This window comes from Lepidochelys kempii, chromosome 10 (genome assembly GCF_965140285.1).
Source record: "Lepidochelys kempii isolate rLepKem1 chromosome 10, rLepKem1.hap1, whole genome shotgun sequence".
NCBI lineage: Eukaryota > Metazoa > Chordata > Testudines > Cheloniidae > Lepidochelys > Lepidochelys kempii.
In genome coordinates, this window is record NC_136389.1 from 50,284,617 (window position 1) to 50,305,187 (window position 20,571).

At 35.6% G+C, this 20,571-nt stretch overlaps 1 protein-coding gene across 6 annotated transcripts in view; it reads left to right on the plus strand.

Annotated features, from left to right (window-relative positions):
* Positions 1-20,571, plus strand: part of SCAPER (S-phase cyclin A associated protein in the ER) — a 345,099-nt gene that overhangs the window by 323,280 nt on the left and 1,248 nt on the right. For all 6 annotated transcript variants that reach the window (XM_073303508.2, XM_073303509.2, XM_073303513.2 and 3 more), the window contains 2 exons: positions 16,461-16,652; positions 19,576-19,627. In XM_073303508.2, coding sequence (XP_073159609.1) covers positions 16,461-16,652; positions 19,576-19,627 — 244 coding nt within the window. The remainder of the gene's footprint in view (positions 1-16,460; positions 16,653-19,575; positions 19,628-20,571) is intronic.

Genomic DNA, 20,571 nt, shown 5'->3' on the forward strand with positions numbered 1-20,571 from the left:
TCTGACTCTAACCAAGGCTATCAGTCCTTCATTTTCATGAGAATTAAATTTCACACAAAAAGTTAAAACAAAGTCTGAAGTCTGTAAATCTTTAATCAGTTGCTGAGAGCCATCATCTGTTTTGCCTAGTGTGTGAGGGAACTCTCCTATAATAGCCTCATAGAATGTAAGCCATTCAACTCTCTCCATACCCGCAGTGGCTCCCCTCAGCACTGCTGTGCACTGTTTGGAAAGAAAGACAACAGCCTGCTCTGTGTTCGTACTCAGGCAATTAACTATTCCTCTCTGTCTTCCTTGAGGGTCCAAAGTATTTTGATACTTCTCTAGGGGTGTCAGTCTGCTACAGCCCAAATTAGTCTGCAGACCCAATTCCACTAGGCTTAAATAAAATAATGTTTTATTGGAATTGTACAGAAATAGAGAGAGAATTATAAATAGGCTTGGAAAGATTAGCTTTTTATCGGTAAATGTTTATAAACATCAATTTCAACATTCACATACAAACTAATGGAAAAGTATTTCCCTCCATAATAATCAAAATTTACAGATAGTCAAAGTAAGAAAAATGCTGCTTGAGAACTTCTTAGAGTTAGATTTAAGGCTATTTACGGTGTATGTTTTGACATGTGATGTTAACAATTCAAGTTTTAATGGTTATAAAGCTTTAACTTTTTGAGACTCATTGTCTGCCGTCGTTAAATAATTATTGCCTGACCCCCAATATTTTTTTGCAACTGTGAAAATTTTAATTGGTAGATATAGGAAAAAAGGCTTAAAAATAAACATTCATATAAAACAATCAAATCCTGCCAAGTCTAATTATAAAATATAAGTTAAAAATAATGTCATCTAGGTGAGTACTATGAAAAGTCTTGCTAGTCTGTGACTAAACTTAGTTACTGGTAGATGATAATTTACCTTTCATGGCAGAAGAGTGTATTTTCTTATTTTCAGCTTAAAGTTTTCTTTCTGCCATCTCAATAATATAACATACAGAGCAGTGTTTCTGAACTGTTACTGGTTGGTGACCCCTTGTTTGAACTCAAACGTTTTCACAACCACATTACATTTACTATAAAAGTACAAGTCAAAAATGTCTCCCTTATAACAATGATAATGCTGTATAATTTATTTGTGTGTGTTTTGAGAGGTTGACGGAGAATACTTGACCTTGAAGGGTAAGGGTCTGAGGGGAGTGGGAGAGCAAGATTTTCTTTGCTTTAGATTGTGATAAAATTTTCAGTGCTTTGCCACCCACCTGATTGTCTTCTATGACCCTCTGGGGGTTGTGGCCCACTGGTTGGGAAACAACTGCCTCTAGAGAATCTCTCCAAGTGTGATGGAAGAACTCTCTTCCAATAATCAGATTTAATTCTTGAAGACCAAGATTCTGATTCTCCTCTGACTTACGCTAATTTAAGTCAAGAGTAACTCCATTCTAGTCAATTGAGTTCGACCAGTGTAAATGAGAGAAGACTCAAACTGTGAATGTCAACTTTTTATTAGAATTTGAATATTGTATCATCCTTTGGTCCAGATTTATCTTAAATATTTATTAGGTACCTGTAAGATCTCATTTCCAAGGGATTCTTTAAGGTACAGATTTCTCCTAATCATCATTCAACATAGTTGAGGCCTACATTGATATATTACCTGTATGTGTCCTTGTACCAATGGGAACTGGTAGAGTTTTAGACCTTTCTTATCACTTACTTTGTATAGGTGTAAATTACTACACAAGATCATGGTGAATCAGGGCCATTGAGTAGACAGGAGCTATCCAGTCCTCCTACAGTCTTGAAGGACCTTCCCTTTAACAAAGAAAATGGAACCTGAGGTCATGTAACCCATCCCAAATTCAGCAATATGTCATTAATTCAGATACAGTACCCAAATTAAGTTGCAGAAAAGGGCATGCTTCAAAGATCCTCTAATGTCCATCAAGCCAGTGTGCAAACACTTGACAATACAGAGTAGGTAGTAGGATATAGAATGGACATAAATAGCCACATTTTCAGGCACATAATTGGTATTTTAGTGAAAGCTGTTGGAGTGTTGTTTTTCAACTGACCAAGCATCCACATTTGGATTTTTTTAAATGAGATCCAGTTCCTTACCTGCAGCATACTACATCTGAACTACTAGTAATGACTACCAGTACAGAATTTCCCATCCACACAAACCAATTCAACACATATTTGAAAGAATCAGTGGCTACATGCTATATGTGAGTCAAACTATTTAATCCAAACCCCACAATCTGTAGTGTTCAGACACCACCAAATTATCAAGTTAATAGAGACAGAAGGAATTGCAAAACATAGTTTTATTTAAAAAAATATCAGTAGTCATTCTAAACATTAATGTGCCTTTCCGTGAGCTACAAATTTTTAAAAATCCTCAATCATTTTGAGATGTTAAATATATCTATAATTACATAGAATAACACCTTGAGCAAATAGGGAAGTTTAATATGTAAGTCCTGCTCAAATATAAAGGTTTTTCGGGAGCCCTTTTGCACCTAAGTTCCAATAGTCTTAGACAAAACTGGAGACCAGTGGCAAACATATAGGTGCAATATGTATAAAGACAAAATTCTTGTTAATCAATTTTGCGGTAATCAGGTAGGTCAGAGAGTTGGAGGAAGAGTAGTAGATTTTATCTAAATTTGATGATGACCTCTTCAAAGATAATGTAGAACTAAAGATAAAAGAGGTAATATGTCAGTCATTTCAATTTTTTCTTTCAAATATATGGATTTGAGACATTGCACATTGATCCTTATTATTTGATGCCACAGTATACGTGTATTTCTGTAGATAAGTTTGATTTGTAGCATGTCCGAATTTGTTTCTGATAACTTTCTCATCTGATTAACAGTTACAGTGTGTTGGCCTGTGGGTTAGTGCTGTATAAATTGAAGTTGATTGGGTTAAGAAACTGAGGCCCCAATTCAGGAAGATACTTTAAGCACATGAGTAGTTGAGACTTCTCACATGCTTAAAGTTAGGCATGTGCTTCTGTAAGTTGCTGAATCAGTGGCTGGTTATCCAGTTGTACACACCTCAGTCAGGTGAAAATAACTTGCAAAGGACCATATTCATCTATTGCTATTACGAATTTACAAGTCTCTGAATGAACCAGCTCAAACCTTTAAACCTCTTTTCAGCTTTGACCACAGAGCTAAATATGAACAAATACTGGAGTAAAAGATTATGTTGTGAATGAGACACAGGAAGTATGCATTTATTTAAAGAGTAATAAATAAACTTTGAAATGACTAAGATAACTCAGCATGAATGTTTGAATAATGATTATGAACCCTAATTAGGATCTGCTCATATTGAACATTCATCCGAGAAGTATAAGCAGAAGAAAAAATTTGAAGGGGAATCTGTTTCACCTGAGAAAGCACTAAATCAGCACATTCAAAAAGATTAGAAAATTTTTGTGTGATATTCTTTATGTTTAAGCAGAAATGTCATATTACTGTTTTGGAGCTCACAAAAAAAGAAGAGAAAATATGAACACACTGTATGGGAGTAGATAAGTTCAGGCCAGAAAATAGTTCACATTAATCTTCCCGGTAGTTTCACTACTTTTCTCATAGCACCCACACAAGACCTTCGAGAGTAGCTCTGCTTCAAAATAGACTACATTGATCCAGGCACATGCTAACCTTACATCCAAAGAGCCTCAAGGCATCCTTGAATTTTTTCCATTGAGAATATTGCAAACTCCTACCTTTTTATGCTGTAATGGAGTTAATCTTTTCCAATATCTTTTACTTCTATATGTTGTACTCATACCTGAATTTCATCTGCTTTAGTTCTTCATCTGTTATAAGAAAAAACTATTAAAGCAACTACTTACATAACTTTTAATAAATCTTTTAGGCTAACACATTTTTGCCTATGTATTAAAATTTTAAATTAGGAACATATTGAACCTATATGTTCAGCTAGATTTCTTGTTTGCATCAGGTTTGATAAATACATTTACATATTTAAATATGCTTCTAAATTTATAACTATCCTTTGTAGTAAGTGATAGAAATATTTGGGATTATTATTGTGTTTGGCCAAATTCTCCCATCAGTTATATACCCATGCTAGACCAAAAACTCTAAAGCTATCCCAAAAAGGAAAATGCTAGCAATGTGGTCATAGCAAAACTAATATTATTTCTGAGCTCTTGTGTTCTCTAATTACCATTCTTTTTGGAAGCATACATTTTTATTTTAAGAAACTAAACATTTCAGATAAACAAAATGATCATTTTTAACCTTGTGAATACATTCTGAATACTGTTTTCAATATAGAAATAGTACTCTGATCCATGATAAATGTTAGAGAAAAATTTACAACATACTTTGTTTAGAGGTTAGAGCGTTGCCAATGGTGGAGTTAGCAAAACAGGGAAATAGCTTGACCTTAAAACAGAAGAAGAGCCTGAGTGGTGACATATTCTGCTGATTAAATGCTAGCAGCATGGGATTTGTTTATATAGGCGCAAAGAAATAATGCAGATCTAACTTTGAAGAGAAACTGAACTACTAATATAAAGACTTATTTCTTATACAAAGTTGTAAATAACCTGACATAAAACCCAAGCATTTAACCGTTTGATGGAGTACTGTGAAACTAGAAAGAATAGCTGCAGTGTATTTAAGTTCCTGTTTAGTAAAATTATTAACTCCTTTATACAGATTAAAATTTGACATTTATATAAATGATAAATAAATAGGAAATAGTAATAGTCTCCATATTCACAATGTAATAGTAAAGGTCCAGTGTTTTATAATGGACATGTTCAGGACTGGAACAGCACACACATAATATTCTGAAAATGGCAAGTGGTGCCCTTTTAGATCCATTAGCTTTTTAGCCTGAGCTCCTGCTAAGAGAGTTGCATCTGAACAGGGAATAAATTGTGGCAGAAGAACACACTCAAGTAGAAGAGAACGTTTTGATGCTTCATTTCACATGGAGTGAAATTTTGTTGAGAAAGATATATTTCTGGAGAGTTAGTTCCATGTCACAAGAATAAGTAATGCATTTTATGCAAAATATCTATGGAATATACTGTAACATCAGCACATTTTTCTCCCATCAAGCTAAAAAAAAGCTGTACCCTCAGTCAGTTTAAAAGCTGGGTGTAAAAGCTTTCCAAACCACTGCTTTGACTTCTGCATTAGACCGTTCTTTTATGTTCCCTTCTTATTTCCTTATGTTACAGTAATTCTGTCAAACTTTTCATCTGCTCAGTGAGGGTTATAAAAGAAGGAGCCAAGTGTGAATTTCCTAGCCATTTTTTACTTACACCAGGACAAAATTCAGTCAGAATATGTAAGGAAGGGGGATATTTTCTCCCCCACACACACAATTCAAAAAGGGATGAACCAAGTTTCCTCAAACATTCTTAAGTAAGTTATCTTGGGACTAAAATAATCATAAAAGATTTCAGGCCAAAAGGAGTTTGCTCGGGGGAAGTTATGAGCAACTGAAAAGGTTATAAGGAAAGGGGAGTTAGAATGAAAACTGGAACAGAACCTCAACTATGGGATTTGCTGCAGGAAATGCCCAAGTACACAAACACATTTTGCAATACCTTGAGCATATTCTCCCAGCTTGTTTAAGATGTAGCCATTTCTTCACCAAGCCCCCCAAATCAAACAGAAGTAATAACAAGAAAGTACATTTTCATGTTTTAGGTTAATCCATTATCACGGCCCCCTGTGCATTATACAGTATCCAAGTGACATTGGTCTGATTGCATCTCCAAAGACTAGCTCTGTTAAAATGCCAAAACACTGTATTTTAGGGACCTGGAATAATGGATTATCATTGTAGATATTACATACCAAGATGAATGGGATTTTGTGTATGTGGCATAGAAGATAGGAAATTTTATTTATCTCACAGTGAGGATACCCTGTCGTCTCGTACTAAAGTACCCCTCCAGGGGTGAGGACCCCAATTATTAGGAAGAGACAGGTAATAGTAATGGGGGATTCAGTTATTAGAAATATAGATAGATTTGTGATGACCAGGAGAACCGCATAGTGAATTGTCTGCCAGGTGTGAAAGTTGTAGACCTCTAGATAAACTTATGTGCAGTATTGGGGAGAAGCCGGTAGTCATGGTACATGTAGGTACCAATGACATAGGGAAAGGCAGGAAAGAGGTTCTGGAGGCCACATTTAGGCTGCTAGGTAAGAGATTAAGGTCCAGGACCTCTGTGGTAGCATTCTCTGAAATGCTTCCAGTTCCATGTGCAGAGCCAGTTAGGCAGAACTGCATGGTCTCAATGCGTGGATGAGACAAGGGTGTTGGGAGGAGGGGTTTAGGTGTATTAGTAACTGGGGAACCTTTGGGGAAAGAAGACTATACAGGAAGAATGGGCTCCACGCACACCAAAACAGAACCAGATTTCTGGCATGTAAATTTAAAAAGGTTGTAAAGAAGTTTTTAAACTAAGAGCTGGGGGAAAGCCAACACAGGTGCAGAGGAGCACATGATGTTCATATGAGACATCCCTTAGAGCAGGTTTTATTAAAAGGGATACTATATATCCTGGCAAAGAGGAAAGGATAGAAGTTGATAAAGTACAGCTAGGTACTGAGGAGAATCAGTCAAATGTAGAAGAGTCCCATTCAATTACATGATATGAAAGCAGAGAACTAAATGTTGACAAATTTTATAAGTACCTGTATACAAATGCTGGAAGTCTAAATACTAAGATGAGTGGACTTGAGTGCTAGGTATTAAATGAGGATATTCATATAATAGGCATCACAGAAACTTGGCAGAATGATGATAATCAATGACACAGTAATACCAGGGTACCAAATATATTGGGATTACAGGGTGAGTTGTGCTGGTGTGGGAGTGGGGTTATATGTGAAAGAAAGCATAGAGTCAAATATAGTAAAAATCTTAAATGAATCAAATTACCCTAAAATCACTGTGGATAGAAATTCCTGGCTTGAATAATAGGCATATAACAGTAGATTTATACTACCGACCACCTGACCAGAATAGTAATGGTGATTGTGAAATGCTCAGGTTGATGGGAGAGGCTACAAAAACAGAAAACCCAATAATAACAGGAAATTTCAACTATTCTCTTACTGACTGAGAACATGTCATCTTAGAACAGGATGCAGAGATAAAATTTCTAGACACTATTAATGACTGCTTTTGGATCATCTAGTCCTGGAACTCACAGGGAGAGAGGCAATTTTTTATTTAATCCTAAATGGAGCACAGGATCTAGTCCAAGAGGTGAATATAGCTGAACCATTCAGTAATAGCGACCATATTGTAATTGAATTTAACATGCTTGTAGCGGGGAAAATATGGCATTTAACTTCAAAAAGCAGAAATATACAAAAATGAAGAAGCCAGCTAAATGGAAATTAAAAGAATGAAATGCCTGCAAGCTGCATTGAAACTATTTAAAAACACCATAATAGGGGCAAACCCCAAATCAATAAAAAAATAAAATAGAACAGTAAGAGGACCAAAAAAATGCCACCTGGTTAAACAACAGAGTAAAGGAGGCAGTAAAAGGCAAAAAAGACATTCTTTAAAAATTGGAAGTCAAATCCTACTGAGGAAAATAGAAAGGTGGATAAACTCTGGCAAGTCAAGTGTAAAAGTATAAAATTAGCCAGGCCAAAAAAGAATTTGAAGAGAAACTTGCTACAGATGCAAAAGCTAACAGAAACAGTTTTTTTAAGGTTTCAGAGTAACAGCCGTGTTAGTCTGTATTCGCAAAAAGAAAAGGAGTACTTGTGGCACCTTAGAGACTAACCAATTTATTTGAGCATGAGCTTTCGTGAGCTACAGCTCACTTCATCGGAGTAAGTAATCGGAAACAGGAAGCCTGCCAAACAGCTGGGGCCACTGCACAATCAAGGTGCAAAAAAAGCACTGAAGGAAGATAAGGCCATTGCAGGAAAGCTAAATGAATTATTTGCATCTGTCTTCACTGCAGTAGATGTGAGGGAGATTCCCACACCTGAGCCATTCTTTTTAGTTGACAAATCTGAAGAACTGTCCCAGATAGAGGAAGTTTTGGAACAAATTGATAAATTAAACAGTAATAAGACACCAGAACCAGGTGGTATTTACCCAAAGGTTCTGAGGAGACGCAGATGTGAAATTGCATAACTACTAACTGTGGTATGTACCTATCGCTTAAATCAGCTTGTGTACCAGATGACTGGAGGATAGCTAATGTAATGCCAATTTTTAAAAAGAGTTCCAGAGGCAGCCCTGTCAATTACAGGCTGGTAAGACTAACTTCTGTCCAGGCAAATTGGTCCAAACTATAGTAAAGAACAGAATTATCAGACACGTAGAGAAACACAGTATGTTGGGGAAGAGTCAGTGTGGTTTTTGTAAAGGGAAATCATGCTTCACCTATCTATCAGATTTCTCTGAGCATGTCAACAAGCATTTGGACAAGGGAGATCCAGGCGATATAATGTACTTGGACTTTCAGAAAGCTTTTGACAAGGCCCCACAACTGGGGCTCTTAAACGAAGTAAGCTGTCATAGGATAAGAGGGAAGGTTCTCTCATAGATCGTAACTTTAGAAGACAAAAAACAACAGGTAGGAATAAATCTTCAGTTTTCACAATGAAGAGAGGTAAATAGTAGGGTTCCTGAAGGATCTGTACTGGCATCTGTGCTGTTCAACATATTCATAAATCATCTGGAAAACTGGGTGAACAGTGGGGTGGCAAAGTTCTGTAGACAATAATAAATTACTCAAGATAGTTAAGTCCAAAGTTGATGCAAAGAGTTACAAAGGGACCTCACAAAAGTGGATGATTGGACAACAAACTGGCAGATGAAATTCAATGTTGATAAGTGCAAAGTAATGCACATTGAAAAACATAATCCTAAGTATCCATGCAAAATGATGGGATCTAAATTAACTGTTACCAATCAAGAAAGAGATCTTGGAGTCAACATGGATAATTCTCTGAAAACATCTGCTTCGTGTGCAGCTACAGTCAAAACAACTAACAGAATGTTAGGAATCATTATGAGATAATAAGACAGAAAATATCATGATGCCACTATATAATTCCATGGTACACCCACACCTTTAATACTGTGTGACGTTCTGGTCACCCCATCTTAAAAAGATAGAATAGAATTGGAAAAGGTATAGAAAAGGGGGAAAAAAATTATTAGGGGGATGAAACAGCTTCCACATGAGAATAAAAAGACTGGGAATGTTCATTTAAGAAGAAAGATGCCTAAAGGGGGGAGAGATGATACCAGTCTATAAAATCATGAATGGAGTGGAAAGTGAATGGGGCAGTGTAATTTACCCTTTCTCATAACACAAGAATTAGGGGTCACCCAAATTAATAACGAGCAGGTTTAAAACAAACACAAGGAAGTAGTTCTTCACACAATACACAGTCAACCTGTGGAATTTGTATAACTGGGTTCAAAAAATCATTAGGTAAGTTCTTGGAGCATAGATCCATCGATGGCTATTAGCCAAGGTGGTCAGGGACACAACCCCACGCTCTGGGTATCCCTATACCTCTGACTTTCAGAAGCTAGGGCTTGGTGACAGGGAATGTATCACTCAATAATTGCACTGTTCTGTTCATTCCCTCTGGAACTAGCCACTGCTGGAAGACAGGCTATTGTACTAGATGGACCATTGGTCTGAGCCAGTATGACCGTTCTTATGTTCTTATGAGTTCCTTTGATAGATAGGGACACAACTTGACTAATTAAAATCAAATGCTTTGGGGAGTTGTTCCTTTGACTAGTCTTTAAAGCTCATTTGCTCTCTGACTATGAAGGAGGACAGCATATTGTCAGGTTTCTACCACATAGTTTTTAACATAAAGCATAGTGACCAATTTTTTTTTAACAGAAGAACAAATAATTCAACATGAGTTAATATTTTTTAATTAATACTCAAACGTTTTGGGACAGCGACAGTTTATTTTTTTATGTTTTGTAGAGCTCCAAACATACAGACAGTGCTCAGCAAATAATAATTAACAATGAGATTTGTACTACTGAGAATGACTTGCAAAAGACGATGTATTTTATTGAGAACTTGACTTGTTTGAATCTGTTCAGTACTTTCTTTCACATTTTGTTTTGCCTTTGTGTACACATTAAAAGTTGCCACTGCCTCTAATCAGACAATTAATTAGCCTCTTTAAAAGATAATTCCAATGTTTTTGTCTTGGATATGGGCCAGAAAAACTGGCATGAATGATACCTTTCCAAAACTGAAAATGTCTGTGTAAGACACAGAAACCAAACCTAAATCCATCACAAGGAGTAAACTAAATATTCCTTTAAAAATCAGCTCTTCTACTCTACAGTAATCCAAGATTCAACTTCTACAGTATACAAGGGCCAGAAAAGAGTGTGATTGAGACTGCATTGTCCTTTTGTTACTTGTAATAATTTTTTTTACAGTACTTAGTGTGTGAGCTTGGAGACACTAAAAACCAATCTGTGATCTTAACTGAAGTTAAGCTTCTTTAAATCTGTTTAAAAGTTTCTGGCAAAATTTTAAATTAAATTAGTCATCGTTGTCATTCTCTCTCTCTCTCTCTTTTTTTTTTCCTCCCCCAACTCTAGACAAACATAAAATATGTGCTATTACCATTTGGAAATAAGAATTTTGGATTGTCACCAAAGATCCTTGTTGTTAGGTTAAAAAATGTAAATCCTCTCAAAACAATTGATTAAGTTACTGGTACTTTAAGATGTTAATTTAATAGTATGCATTGATATTTAAAACTTCAGATGATATTGTAGACTTTATCTAGTACATAAATCACTATCTTGAACTCAAAGTTGCTAATGTCAAGTCTTTGTTCTCCCAGTATTTACATACATTCATTCTGCAGATTTGTAGCTTTGACTGCAAAGTTTTAGTTTGTTTAATGAGAAATATATTTGTCAGTCATGGAATATTTATGCCTCTTGGCCACTTATTTGTAATTCTATGGCTGTTAAGATTAGAGGATCCTTTTCACAGCTTTTGTTATAAAATTAAAATACCACTTCAGGAGATTTATCTTCTACTTTGAGATATAACTGTTAGTCTACTCCACTCAAAAGAGCTGAATCCCTTTTGTTATGAAGATGTCATAATACTGCTTTGACATGCATTCCTCTGGCTTCAATTTCATAGATATGTGCATAGTAGTAATTTTATTTTGTGTGATCAAAAAGAATATAGAGACTGATTAAACCAAACATTATGTGATTGGGCAGTTGGCCAAAATAGGGAGCCTCATCTTGTTATAGCTTCTCTGTGTAAAGGTTCCCCATAGATCCACACATGGATATGTTCCTGCCCATTCTAACAAGTAGGTCAACTGCCCCTTCAGGACTGTGTCTGGGCTCTTTGTGCGCTCCAAAATCCATACAGAAAAGGAAAATAGCTTTGGGCTACTTATGCACCAGTCCCATCCACAGTCCTGGGGAAAGTCCACTCAGGGGCTATTAGAGCCTTATGGTTATTAACTTCTGAGCAGAGCCCTTTCTGCACATGGGACTTTCCTTTAAGAGGTAGAGGGTGCCAAGCGTTGGGAAGGGAAGCCCTGTTGGCACTCCTGTCTCAACAGAGATCTAAGACAGAGCTGCAGAGTCCAGGAAGTGGTGTGGATGACCTTACTCTCCACCAGTACCCCAGATCTCTGGGCCAAACCACTGCCAGTTCTGTGAAAGGGAAAAGCCTCTCTCTCAGCAGAGGAATTAGGAGGAAATGTTGTGAGGGCAGCCTTGTGTTTTCTTTGCTGCCATTCCATCCCACAGGGAGGGGGCAATTACAATTTTTTTTCCAATTCCTTGATTTGATTATCCTTCCCTAATATTTAGAATGCTGTGTAGCATATCACTGTCACATGTCTTTCACTTTTAGAATATATCCAGCTGTGAAAGGCGGAGACTTCTAGACCGGTTTTAACTATTACATACCTAGGAACATTTATGTTTGGCATTCTAATTATCTATATTGTACAACAAGCTATTAAGTAATATCTTATATTTGTATAGTAAATATTATCCTGAATGAACTGTTGGCAGAGGCACGCTATTTTATAAAGATCAGGTGTTCCTTGTGGCCACTGGATTCTTGTGAATGAACTGGTTGTGTGTCAGTAGACCTCCTTGCATGTCTTTCTCAGCACAGTATTTGGAAATGCATCTTGTTTAACTAGATAGTTCTTGGTGTAACACTGCATTTCAGACACTGCACTGTTTCATAGTGATCTACTGCATATGTTAATTTTCTCTTTACCCTCTTAGGTCATATTTAACATGTAATCAGGATAAAATAACAAGGCTGGCATTAAAGGTAGATGGCATAGGCTGCCATCTAGAGGCGTCAGAATTGTGCTCTCCCGAAAGGTCAGCTTCACAAACACCAGTTCAGGATCAGGATGGCTCTTCACTGTTGCACAGCGCTTGCAAAGTGCAGCCAGGGCCCAGGAAGTGCAGAATTCACCAGTAAGTGAGGGAGGGATGCCTGACACTAGGTTACTGGAGACACTGGATGCTGTTGGGACAGGAAGGAAGCTGAAAGGTCAGTTGGTGGGATAGTGAGGGACAGTCACAAGTAGGCACCTCCCAAAGGCCTTCCTAACTGCCAAACTCATACATGACCCCTTCTTCCAATGAAAAGCATAGATCAGATCAGACACACCCTCCTAGGTACCAAATTCCCTCACACACTAGTGACAAGTATTCTCAATTTAACCCTCGTCTAGCTGCCAGACCTCTTGCCTCCCCAGCCTCTGGAGACAATAGCAAGAAAGGTGTCCCTTGCCTTTTAAAGGTTTTCCATTTTTAAAAGTGTGGTCACCCTACACAGCCTGCTCAACAGGAGAGGAAATAGGAAGTGGTCATCACATCAGCCTTCTGCCTAGAACTCACAGAGAACTCTAGCACCAGTTTGCTCTTGGGAAGGTTGCAAATTCAGGCAGAGACCAAACATGAAAAATGTCAGTCTTCAAAGTGAATGTTTCGGAAAGTTAAGAATAAGTGAAAAAAGGATGTTAAAATGGAAACTATTTTTCAGCCTTATGTATGTAGCAGGCAAAACTGGTGCACCTGCTGTAATACCAAAGATTTGATACAGATATTAATGAAAACATCTCACAAGGACCTGTAAAGAATATTATGACAATACATATGCATAAGAAATAATTCATATATTTTGTGCCATTTTTAAGTTGCGTTCTCAGTAAGTTCTAAGTTTCATTTTATATGACAATGTTATCTTCAACTCTACAAGATGGAAGATAGCGCCTAATTTTAACAACATTTAACTTTTGAGTGGACTGTGCCATTGGCCCCAATTCAGCAAACCATTTAAATATCTTCTTAAAGTTAAGGGCATGAGTAAGTCCTTTCCTACACAGGAAAACAGTTAAATATGTGCTTAATGTCAAGCATGAGAGTCCCATACGGGGGCCTTTAGCTCTAACATGTAGCTGAGAACTCCTCACTAGTGTGCATTGAGCTTCACATTATGAGTTTTAGCTGTGTTATTTTACTTGTAGACAAACAAAAATGCAATATAAAAACCTTTAAATAGTTACTTCATCACTGTTTTCTCTTCCTTGGTAGCTGCATACATTGTGAGTGTGGTTCAGCCAGTGTATGTAAGCAATAGTTGTCCATCTCTTTACCAGGTTATTTTCCTAATTATTTATGTATTGGGCCAAAATACAACTTGAGGTAAGCAGCTGCATCTCCCATGGCAGTTCTCTGGGACAAGTCCAACAGTGAAGTAAGCAGTAGAGCTTTATGATTTTTTTAAATTTCAACAAAAAATTGCAAAATATTATTTTTACTAGTTCTAATAAGAAGTGCTGTAAATTACACACTGGCTTAAGTTGGCCAAAAATGGGTATAAAAGTAATGTCGCTTTTACTGATTTGATATTTAGGCCTCAGTTCAGGAAAGTATTTAAGCAGATGCTTAGCTTCAGGTATGTGCTTAAATCCATAGGATTTAAGCACATGCTTTAGTGCTTTGCTGAATAGAAATGGCCTGCTGAATTGTGGATTTTAGTAAATGTGACAAGTGTATGCTCAGCAAGCTGGAGGAGGAGTGGCAGGAAAAGCAAGTTACAGGAGAATTACCGGTTCAGATCGACAATGAAAAAATAAGCACTTTTCTTCACCGAATTGTGGGAAGAGGGAATTCTAGCTCAGGTTACAGCCTCTTATTACATCACTACTCTGATCGTACAAAAGAGAGGCAAGTGAGGATCTGATATTACTATTTTAAAAAAAGAGAGAAAGAAATTAACTTTAATGTTGAAACTCTACTTAACCGTCATAAAGGAGAGTAAAAGGGAAGTTTTGATTTGTTTTCTTTACTGTTCAGTGTTATAGATCAGATGCTGAATTTTATTTACTGCATTCACTGAACGAAGAAGCTGTACTTTTGTTGTTCTTTTTCAATAAGTGGTTAATTCTTTTGTTGGTTTCTTCAGAGTACATACTCCCGGTTGTATCAGTTTTATCAGCCACGTTGGATACAATGAACTAAAATCATTAAATTGATTCCATATGTGATAAATGCCAGACTTAAAATAATCAGTGCCTCTAGTAGATTAGCTCAATGCATTTATTTGTGATGCCTACATAGTAACCCAGCCTTAAAACTGAAAAGAAAAAGATGTTTAAATATTAATTCTATGAATGCAGTAGCTATATGTGGAGCTACTTTGGAAAGAGGTTGCTAACTATCCGTACATTCTTTAAATAGCTAGTTAGAATTGGCATTGTAGGATGAGAAATGAAGTCCCCTGGAAGTCACTTTTCCTGCCCATTTGTCACGTACAATAGCCATTAACAGGAAGCCAAAGAGTTCTGTCATCCGTGAGTCAGAATTGTATCAGTTGCGGTTATTCCAGCCTATGGTGGAATTTTTGAATTAATTACTCTTATAGCAGTAGAGTTTAAAAGAGAAGAATACGGAGTTACATTAAAAATATTGAAATAGCTAGTTGAAAACCGTAATTATACATTCAAAAGTGGTGATCATTTGCTTACAGAATTTGTAGCTGATAAAATATAGATTCATCCTGGTGCTTTATTGATAATGCATATAATGTTTTTCTTGAGAGAGCAATGTCTGAATGCATGCTAAATTGTCACATATTTGGTTGGGTTTTTTAAACTTCCTCCTGGATTTAAGAGAATTAAGGCATTCCTATCAGTATTCTCTGAAGGGTTTTCAATGTCTTTTTGGCTATTGAACTAAAAAATGTGAACTATTACTTTGTTGATCTTGTTCTTAAACCAAACTGCATTATCAACTGAGAGTGTGTTCTTAACGTATTGTTAAAAGTGCTTTGAAAACTTGTAAATCCCTGTAATTTATGTTCCTGTGGTCTCCACTGCTTCTTTCTGTCCTTCTGGTTTTAATTTGAACGCAGTCCTGTCTGGGTGTGTACCTGTAAAATTGTGTTTTTCCAAGTACAATTTACAGTCATGACCTTAAGTTTTACAGTGTTCCTAACCTTATAGGAGCTTCCTCCTATACTGAAAAGCCAACTTTGGGTCAAGCAGCTCTTTCGTATTATAATTGTCTCATCAAGGTTACTTGGAACAGATCTGATTTTGACATTTTTTAGTTTATCATCAAGACTTTGTAGGACTAGTGAGTAAATTAGGATGGTTCCCCTGCAAGATACCGTTAATGGCATTGCTTTTTTTCTTAAGATGTACACAGTTGTAAACCTAGCCTGCTTCATGACAACAGTTCCATTTATCTAAACAATTCTCCTTTTAGAGTCAATGGCACTGATAGAAACTGAGATAAGAAGTACAGATGGGAGGATCTTTCTGAGTCTATACTTGCTGAAATTCATTGCTGTGCAATTTACAATCACCTTTTCTTTTCAGAGCCTGGGTGAATGTGTAGCAGACATCTATGATGAAACATAGTCTTTTATAATTGCTAGAGAGAATTCTAGTAAAGGATGAACGTGCATCATAAGGGTTATTTCATTACTGGTGATCTTTTTTTTATTTTCAAAAATCATGCTTATTATATTTTAAAAGTGTGTGTTTGTAAATTATTGTAGTCTCTTTGTAGTATTTCTTTGTCTCTCTTACAGCACCATTAAATGGTGTATAGTAGACTTCAAATAACTGTTTTTATTTGCTTAGTTGTTGTTTTTTAATTATGCAAGAAAAGGATGCTTTATAGTCAAATATTCCTTACATTCTTGTGCTGCTATGGAAATAATACTTGTATTATAGAAATGATTTTGATTAAATCCTCTGAAGCTTTTCTTTTAGCATTCACTAAACATTTTCTTCTCAACCATGTTCTTTTAGTTACTATAGTTTCCAAATTCCTGCCAGTTAATGTAAAAGTAAGAGCAGACAGCACAAGTGTTCTAATGTTATGTTACTCTTGTATTTTCAGGTAATTGTACAATCTGGCCGTCACCCCACGGTGCTGCAGAAACTATGCCAGTTGCCTTTCCAGTATTTCAGTGACCCTCGCCTAATCAAAGTGCTCTTTCCTACGCTAATAGCTGCTTGTTACAATAACCCTCAGAACAAGATCATTCTGGAGCAGGAGATGAGTTGTGTTTTACTTGCCACATTCATTCAGGTAGATATTCCAGTGATGTACAATTACACACAATCTGACTACAATACTTTGGTCTTTTCTGTGCATATGAAATTAATTCACTTTAGATAGTACAAATAAATAACATTTAAACACTTTGACATCTTCCAATTATTTTTCGAACCACAGATTATTTCTGTACTTGAGGCTTCTTATAGTACTAAAAGCTTTCTAAGTAGTTGGGTTCTCACTGTCACATGTGGGACTCTATTTTCATTAAAGTGACTGGACATGCTGGTGAAATGTGCACTAGTTGCAGCTATTACTAGACAGTTTTTAAAATGCTGATTTTTAAGGAAGATACTTTACTGTACACGTGTTGTTTGTTTTCTATAATGCATCTACTTACAGATAGATACACAACTACATGCTGTGTACAACAGATTAGCAGAGAGAATTTAACAATCCTTTGTGCATGCGTGTGTATGTATATGTGTATATATATACACACACGCACGCACACACACAAATAAAAATACCAGAATATATATTATGGTTCTGATCTTGCAGTCTTTACATGTGTAAACCATTGAGTTAATTGAGACTACTCTCATGAACAAGGGTTTGCAGGATTGTACTCTCTTTCTGTAAACTGATGTTCTGTGCTTTATTCATCAGATTATGAAAAATATACATATGAAAAAGATTTATTAACTATTTTCAAATTAAAAAGTACATGCAGCTTAACTAAATATTCTGATTTTTTAATCTAAAAACTTATTTTGATATTGATTGAACAGATTGAATTCTGTAGCAGTCAAGTGAAAGTTATAATTGTTGATAAAGCAATATTATTTGTAGCTGATGATGTATGACCAATTGAATTTTGGGTTTTTTTGGGTTTTTTTCAAAATTGGGTTTTTTTCAAAAGCTTTCCAAATTTTCCAAATCTGGACTGGATATATTTTGGGAAGAGTACATAAAAGCTAAAAAATTATTAAAAAGTCTTCAGATGACATCAAGCTTTTCAGTGTACTGTAACTTTATATTTTCATCATTTTGAATACTCAGAATTTTTGCATAATTGTTACAAAGAACACTAGAATTTAACACTTAAAAAATTGTTCCTCTTGTAACCAACTCATTTTGTATGCATATAAAAATATAATTCGTTTTTTATTTTTTTAAAGTATTAAAATATGCTTATATGAAATCTCTAGTTGCCTTTTACAAAGCTTAAGAAACACAAGTTCAACATCACACACAAACTGCAGTTTCCTCACCAGAAAGGGGGGGGGGAAATAACTCCAGACACTAATCTGATCTTCATAATTAAAGTTATTTACCTAGCTTTTCTCACTGTAAAAGTGAGACTGGCATTGGTGATGGTTTCTGATCAAGAAACCACAGCATAAATAAAATTACAAAGGTTATCTTTACTGTATTAAATATTAATTCAGGTGCTATTTATCCTGATTTGCAGTTCATAGGAATATTTGAAGTCAAATGCCAACGGCACATTGATTTCTTACAGGTTTTTAGAAGATGTTTTGACATCAAAATTAAAAATCTAATGGCAGATCCTCAGCTGGTACAAATTGTCACAGCTCTATTGACTTCAGTGGAGCTATGACAGTTTATACCAGAGAATCTGGCCCAAAATGTTTAAAGCATATGATAAGTACTGTAAGAGTCAAGGAATTTTCAGATATCAATAAGGAAATAAGAGATTTACATTTGTATTTATATGTCAACTTACTCTCACCAGGAGACAGACTCTGCAGTCCTTACTCGGTAGATCTACCATTTGCTTTAATGGGAGTTTTATCTGAGTTCGGACTTTAGGATCTGCCCACCTCATGAGAGAACGGGATCCTTTGTGCTAGAAAATGCAAAAAGAAATTCTTCTGGTTATTTGAATATTTGACAACATATACAAATATATATCGTGAAAAATATATCATTAAAATATAGTTGTTTTTTAGAAATGTGTACAAGGCTAACTCAAAAGAGGAAAATGATTCAATCAGACTTTACAGTTATACATTTAACATCACCCCAGAAACAGAATTCTTTCCACACTCTACATCATCCTAGTTATTTTTGTTGTTTCTAAATCTGGATGCAGTGTGTTAAAATAGATCAAAATATTATTTAACTGAATATACATAATTTGATAAGCCATTGCTCTTATATCAGATAATATATCAGCATGAACCAAAAATATCAGCTATGTTAGACAGATACTTAAATGAAGGGCCTAATCCTGAAAGCCTTCACTACTGACGTGAGTAATCCTACTGGCTACTTATGGGTATGAGACTGCTTCCATTGAAATCAATGGCAAAGTTCAGACTTCATTGGGTGTGAGATTGAGCCCTACGTAAGCAAAAGACTACAAACAGGGCACATGGTATGCAGGATTGGGCACCTAGATTTTATTATGATATATTGCTATTGTACAATCTAGAGTTAGTTAAATCTGTGACAAAACTCCCATTGATTTCTATGAGATCAGGATCAGTCTCTAGGTAGAGATAATAAACATTAGTAATATGTGAGTGACAACTGAAGAAATCTTTAAGCATATATTATACAAAGTAGAAAATATAAATCTGACAAGGCTTCTGTTTTAAAGAAATGCAGCAGTAGCTAGAGTTTTGTTAAAGTTAAAAATCATATAATGATAAGAGGTGGTTCTAATTTCATAAGAAGGCATTCTGCTTGCACAAAATAGAGGCATTTTTCTGGAAAGTGTTGTTAAAATCAACTGCATATAATATGATTTAAATTTGAATAGAATTTTGTTATTTCTTTATAACAAACAGATCTAAGTTTATTCGTTCACAGGTTTCATTAGAAGAATTTTATTTTCTTGTAACTATGAAAAATTAAATCTCATATCTTTTTTACTTCTTCATATAGTAGATCTGAAAACTAAATAACATTTGTTTTATTTTTATAGGATTTCACACAGAGTTCAGGCCAAACAGATAACCAGTCTTCTCAACAAAGGGGTATGTCTCCAGTGAAATTTACCAAATTAGCGATTACATAACAAAAATATGGATGATCTTGCATTTTACTGGGATTAGCTCATGGTATCTACCCTCACAATAAAAAAAAATGCAGTAAACAACAAAATGACATCACAGATTTAGGGACACTCTATTAGCTTTACTTATTTACATGACTTGTAACTTGTAGTTTTACTGCTTATAGCATCAGAATTTCAGAATGTAGATATTGTTAAATGCAGTGTGATGTGTTAGTGTATCCTGCAAACACTTACACATATGCATACATTTACTCACATTAGTAGCTCTCTATTCGGGGATTTTAAGTCACTGGAACCACATGAACATTTTGATGCACCCCAATAGCCCCCCAGACAATGGCCGGAAACGATGAGTAAAATATTCTCCTGTGATTTTCTGCATAAGCACTCTATCCGTTTGTAAAAGGTTACTGCATTTTTTTTCCTGTTCTTATAAATACCTTTGGAATGTGGGACATGATTAACCACTGCAAGCTAAAATTTTGAAAGACGTTCATCTGAGATAGCCATTGCCTAGTAGACTGGCTTGAGATTCAGATGTGTTGGTGACTCAGGAGCTCGTTTTGGGTTCTCCATATTCAGCATACAGTACAGTGGACCCTTTTATAGTCTTTTTTTTATTTCAACCACCAAGAAGTGATTCACAATGATAACCAGTTAGCACATCGCAGTACATTTAACAGGATACTGTTAGGCAGTCTAGGTGCAAAATTAAGGCTTTGAGTTTTTAAAAAATGTTTACAAAATCAAATATTTTAGCAGTTTCATGATACTTTTTAATATCAATTAAAACATTTTTGGTTTGATTTGAAACAAACACTTTGTTGCAGTGTTTGTAACACAGACATTACAGCATTGTGTTTATGCATGAGAACCTGCAAGTGAAACAAACTAAAAATCAAA